The sequence below is a fragment of the Plasmopara halstedii genome (assembly GCF_900000015.1).
Source record: "Plasmopara halstedii genome assembly, contig: Scaffold_3060, whole genome shotgun sequence".
NCBI classification, from domain to species: Eukaryota; Oomycota; class Peronosporomycetes; order Peronosporales; family Peronosporaceae; genus Plasmopara; species Plasmopara halstedii.
Genome location: NW_020189964.1, coordinates 955,171 through 961,024, shown reverse-complemented (window position 1 = coordinate 961,024; position 5,854 = coordinate 955,171). Strand labels below are relative to the sequence as shown.

Here is a 5,854-nt window from a genome sequence, read left to right as displayed (position 1 = left end):
GTAATGAAAAACCCTACAGCACGTGCTTGACATGGCTTACACGACCCCTAAAAAGGGGTGTCGTTTCTCATCATATAAATTTCATGCATATTTTCCAAATTTCGAGGTTTGGCTTATGAAACTTCATTATGCAAATTATTTAGAATGATAATTTGTCCGGGACTTATCAAAGATCGCGCTTAGATTATTTTTTCATCCTACGGTTTTTGGGCCACGGCGATAAACGAAACCACTCTCGTTTTAAACATTTGTATCGAACAAGTAAGATGCGTGCTTTCGGAAACGTTCGAGGATGCGCAGTGAGGGTAAAGATGATACACTCTTTCCGCACACAATACATACCTTATTGACTCCCGCCAGCTGTTGCTGTCACCTTAACCTTGACCCATTAACAAATAAGTTGAACAATTTTGGTGTGTGAGAAAAAATTATGTATAATCTTTTCCCCCTCTGTAAAGTTTTTAGCGAGCGAGTCTAATCCTAGGGTAAATTAGGTTTAAGGCCACGGAATATGTGACTAAAAAAGACAGTATCTCTCATTTTTGTGGTGCTGCATGGAAGCCAGACGACACTTGAGTGGCATTAAAGGGCACTTTGATGAACAGGCCTATAAATTACAAATCAGCAAGCTAATTGTGTGAAAAGCTAGGGAAGCTAACGAGTACTCGAGATGCACACATGAATAATCAGTACAATAGCAACAAAAAATAGCCGACCCGTTGTCTGGATTCTGATTGAACTCATAGCACGTCAGAGCGAGTGTGCAACGGTGGACACTACATGCATAATCTGTAGTCTTGTTGCCATGCATCTGAGTTTGATGGATTTTGTCAGCTAGCGATTGTACAATGCATCCAAGCTTTTGTATGATAGCCAATCAAAATGCACACACCAATCAAACGGCGCATGCGTAATCCCACTCGCAGTCTTGTAAGGGGAACCTTTTCAGTTTACTAGGAGCCGTATCATTCGGCGTCCCTTCCGTTAAGACGCCGCAGCTTTACCACACCGCAGACGAAGAGAGTAGTTTTGGCTACCAGTTCGCAACACAATTGAACCAGCTCGAGTCGAATCACCCAAAGCTTCCTTACTCTAGCCAAAGCCACGATACGATGCACACGGCTCAGGCACTCGCATCCATCCGGCGCGCACGTACTAACGACACCGAAGGTGGAACTTCACGCGTACGAAAGTATCCTAGCGAACACTCGTCACTCTTGCATGGTCATGGACACAGTGGCAGCAATGGTCACGTGAGCAGCATGGGCTATCAATTGTCCTCGGGTGCCACTTCAAGTGATTTTAATGACAAGCCGCTGTCACTTAAGGAGGATTTGCATGCAATTTACGATATGATCAAGCAACAACCGCTTAATTTATTGCTACTTTCGGCGCCACTTGCCATCTGGGCCTCTATCGGTGGTTGGAGCGACATGTGGGTCTTTGTCTTTAATTTTCTCGTTATGATTCCTCTCGCCAATCTGCTGGGTGAGGCCACTGAATCGTTGGCTTTCCACACGGGCGAAACTATTGGTGGACTTGTCAATGCGACGTTTGGCAATGCTGTTGAGGTTATTGTTGCCATCTTCGCACTCAACGCAGGCGAAATAAGCGTAGTTCAAAGCTCACTTATAGGCTCGGTATTGTCCAATCTGCTGCTTGTCTTAGGTTGTGCCTTTATTGCTGGTGGTCTGCACAACAAGGAAAGTTCGTTTAATGCTGTGGGTGCGAGCGCCAACTCGTCGCTGCTCATGTTGGCCAGTTTCGCCATGCTTCTACCCAGCTACATTTTTTACTTCTCCGACAACGACTCGGAAGAAACGCGTGTGGCCAATACGCTCATTCTCTCACGCATTGCTGCCGCCTTCCTGCTCTTCATGTATCTTCAATTGCTATATTTCCAGCTCAAGACACATGCTGATTTTTTTGAAGATGTGCAAGACGACTCCGAGGAGACTGTAGCTCTCTCTATGCGTGCTAGTGCTGTTGTGCTACTATTGGCGACTCTACTCGTGTCATTGTTCTCGCAGTTTCTTGTCAACTCTATTGATGGGTTTGCTACTCAATTGCACTTAAGTAAGTCGTTTATTGGAATCATCCTGTTGCCGGTCGTCGGGAACGCTGTAGAGCACGTAACGGCCGTCAAGGTGGCACTTAATAACAAAATGGAGCTGGCAATGGGCGTCGCAGTGGGATCAGCCACGCAAGTTTCGCTTTTTGTGGTGCCTGTTGTCGTGCTTTCGGGATGGTTCATGGACCGCGCCATGTCATTGGCATTTCCTCAGTTTGAAATCCTTATCTACCTCATGTCAATCATTATCGTGTATGCGATTATCGCGGATGGCAAATCCAACTGGCTTGAGGGCTCTATGCTTCTTACAGCTTATGCACTGGTGGCGATCGCACTTGTTTGGGTAGAAGTGCCAACGACAGAGTAAGGAGCAATTAAGCCTCTAGTACTATCATAGCTTCTGAGTGTACAACTAATATCAAATAAGTTGTAATCTTTTTGCCCATCGTTTAACTGGACTAGAAGTACGCTCTTTGTCCGTATTGGATGTTACGAAATGATACATGCTTTTGAGAAACTTACGATCTTTGGCACGTACGCGATAAAGTACTCTTTAATGTACCTTCTTCTTAATTGAAATAGCCCGTCGTCTTTGTCTACACATACAGGTATCTTTGCTGTTGCAAACGTGACAAGATATGATCGCATAAAATCTTTTCTGGGAATTAGATGCAATGTACGCGATTTAAACTTTTGGTTTTGAGCTCTGACTACCATGAAATCTCATATAACACAAAACTTTGATAACATTCGTCACTATGGCTATCGCAACATTCAAAAGTGTCAAATGAAAAGTGTGGTTAAGCGAAAACGGTAAGATTATCAGAAACAATGTTTGTCCGTCAAGAACGTGTCAACAAATCTTGGCGATCGAAACAATAAATAGAAGTGTAGCAAAGCTATATTTGTGGTCAGCTATGATCTTGCAAGAATAGCAGGGGGGCTGCTTTCAATACAGCGTAATAATAAAAAATTGCATTTCTGCAAAAGACACTCCTTTCTATTTTTTTGCGCTGGAATTGTTCAAGATGAAGATATCAATAGTGTAGTATTCGCATCTGCGAAATATGAACAAGACGACGTGTTTAATTTAGCGATTGACTATTTTCATGCATGAGTAGGCAATACATGCGATCGAGTGCTAGAAAGTGTTGTTGAATTTGTGCGGCTCGTCGACGTTGCGCTAGGACGTAGACGATAAGTCGGTCCGTCATTGACAGTATCAAAGGCACGATGTCGTGCCGTTGAGATGCAAATACAGCAAACACAGAGTCGCTCAATCACACCAATGAGACTCTCAACATCTTGAAATCTTGAACATGAGTTACATGTGTCGAGACTGCAAATACAGCATACGTGCTTTTTTCGCAGTCGTGAAACATTCACCACTTTGCCACAACCAGGGCAATTTTTGTTGCCTTCTTCAGAGGGATCAACCACGTATTCGGCTCCCAAACGCCTTCTAAGGGCGATGGCACCAATCGTAGGGATAACTTTGGCCAATTTTAGCAATGCTTGCGTCGTGCTTTCACGCGCAGTGCTAACTCTTAGTCTTGCCTTGACAATGCTTCTGGCTTTCAATTCTTCCCGAGTCATTGCATGTGTTCCAAAGTAAAATACCGACGTTTGGTGCAGTTTCGTCTGTTCTGTCAGCACGTAGCCCGCTAATGTATCACCAGCTAGTGCTAATCGACCAGCACGATCTCGTGTTAGCGTCTGAAATATTCGGACGGCAGTGCGGGTCTTGGTGTCATATTCAGCGTAATCTAGAAACTCAAACGTCTTGGTGCTCGAAACTAGCGGAATAGAGCCAGAAAACTGCATGCGTTTGATTGTCAAATGAACATGAGGCGATGCCGTCGGTATTTCTCGAAGCGTGACTGCAAACGAAAAGCCATCACCCGCAAGGGCTAACATCGTAGCATTAAATTCATCACTATTACGGCTGGAGAGAGCCTCTATGATTTCGCTGGCACTGCAAGGGAGACTCGTGGACGCCGCAATGTCAAACACTCCAGGGGTTGATTTTCGCTCAAACAAGCGCACACCTTGGCCATCTTTGCGTTCTTTCCATCCGAGAGTCACAAATACGTGCTGAGATGCCTCCACCGTGGCACGAGCTTTGGCAGCTAACGCTACTACTGCAATATCTTCGTCCTTGAAATCACGAGAAGTTCTAGACATAGATTGCGAGAAATCGCTAATGCTAAAGTTCATTCTGTGTCAGTTAACTTTTGTAAAGATTTGATTCTGATGCTTTACTATAAATAATGACTGGTATGGTTGGTGTAGGTGTCCCATCCGAGAGAACACCGGATGTATGTCGCAGTGTGATAATTTAACATTTTTCAGTTGATTGACATAGAGCGCAACAGCGCATACTGCACGTAGGCTTGTCATAAGCGGTAAGAATAACCCACAGATCAAAGCATGTACAACCATAGGACAAGATGGTAAAAAGGAGGATTTCTTCAGAATCGATAGCGAGGGTATTCTAATGACAACAGCTTCGCAGTGCACTACAATTTACAGCTACATCTATAATGAGACATGTACGGCGTTAAAACTCATGCAATGCCCTCTTTTTTTACTTGAAGCGGAAGAAGACGAGATAGCTTAACGGATTTCCAGCGGTAGCTGTCACCAATAGAACCAGCAGCAGTTTGGTCACAGCTTCCCCTTCGAGCTTAAATTTTGCAATAAAGTTATTGAGCTTGTTGGACTGCTAAGCTGCTCTCACTAGGATTCCCCTTCGTGCAGTGGTTTAGCACTGAGCCGTTGAACCAGTGGTCCGGTTCGAGTCCCATCATCAACAAGTTTTCACCACAAATTATAAAAGTAAGGCACTAACTCAAATAATCTCACTAGTAACCTAACAATTGGATTTTGAGCTGTCGTCACGTACAAGCAAAAGATCAAGAAAAAATACCCCCGCCAATAGAAGCAATATATATCTTAGTCAGGCTGTGTAGGTATAGCTATGTAATAAAAAATACTTAGTACTTTCAATTGAGCTGCTCTCACTATAAGGGGATAAATGTTGTAAACATTTACTAGGTCTTTGGTCTCTGTAATGGATAAGTTCTTAATTATGGTGCATGCACAACAGTTGCTTCTGTTAGCCTCACGTAGGAAGATTTATTGTTTAACATGGTATTGTTTATATATTAGTACTAGTTCGAATAAGGATTGTCCTGAATTTTGTTCAGAAGAGAAAATTATGTACTACATTGCAGAAGAGGCCTTCACTTCTACTCGTGGGTATCCGAAGCCTCTATGTGTTGTATATGCGATCACTCTATGTCAAGCTTCTTCTAGGCAAATTCTCAACAATCTGTTGTGTTAGAAATCGGCTTACAGCATACGTTGCGCGATCGAATCTCCAAACCATAGGACGACGTGATTGCGCACACGATGACGCGACATGATTGCGCCCACGATGACGCGTCATGATTGCGCCAAGAATAACGTCATAGGAAAGGCTCAGAGGTAACTCGGAATAGCGAACTAAGGACCTCAATATACTCACTTCGTCTTTTTAACAGGTTATGAGCCCAAGTAACTCAGACGACGCGCCAAGCGCACCGACCCCAGTCAGCTTCGACGCTGGCCAAGACAGGGCCACAGCATCTCCAGTAGTTGTGGTAGCCACGCCCACTGCTCATGGAAGGAGCAACAACGTCAACGCAAGGATTCTCGCTACGCTCCTCGACCTTCAAGCACGGATGACGCAGATGGAGGCTTCGCAAGTGAAGCGACACGAGGACGAGCGTATGATCGAAG

The 5,854-nt window shown here is 44.3% G+C and overlaps 3 protein-coding genes across 3 annotated transcripts; 1 reads left to right on the top strand and 2 right to left on the bottom strand.

Moving 5' to 3' along the window:
• Positions 1-1,112: 1,112 nt before the first annotated feature.
• On the top strand, positions 1,113-2,438 carry PHALS_06711 (ca2 :cation antiporter family; the record flags this gene model as incomplete). Its single annotated transcript, XM_024720050.1, has 1 exon — positions 1,113-2,438. The coding sequence occupies one exon, from the start codon at positions 1,113-1,115 to the stop codon at positions 2,436-2,438; it is 1,326 nt and encodes a 441-aa protein (XP_024585288.1).
• A 5-nt stretch (positions 2,439-2,443) lies between these two features.
• PHALS_15182 (uncharacterized protein) lies at positions 2,444-3,064 on the bottom strand. Its single transcript, XM_024720049.2, has one exon. The coding sequence runs from the start codon at positions 2,786-2,788 to the stop codon at positions 2,561-2,563; it is 228 nt and encodes a 75-aa protein (XP_024585287.1). The 5' UTR covers positions 2,789-3,064; the 3' UTR covers positions 2,444-2,560.
• Positions 3,065-3,178: 114 nt separating this feature from the next.
• PHALS_06710 (gaf domaincontaining protein) lies at positions 3,179-4,288 on the bottom strand (the record flags this gene model as incomplete). Its single annotated transcript, XM_024720048.1, has 1 exon — positions 3,179-4,288. One exon carries the CDS (start codon positions 4,286-4,288, stop codon positions 3,179-3,181), a length of 1,110 nt encoding a protein of 369 aa, XP_024585286.1.
• Between the last annotated feature and the right edge of the window lie 1,566 nt (positions 4,289-5,854).

Coding starts and splice junctions, on each gene's coding strand:
- PHALS_15182 (XM_024720049.2), bottom strand. CDS start 2,788: ATGGTAGTCAGAGCTCAAAACCAAAAGTTTAAATCGCGTACATTGCAT.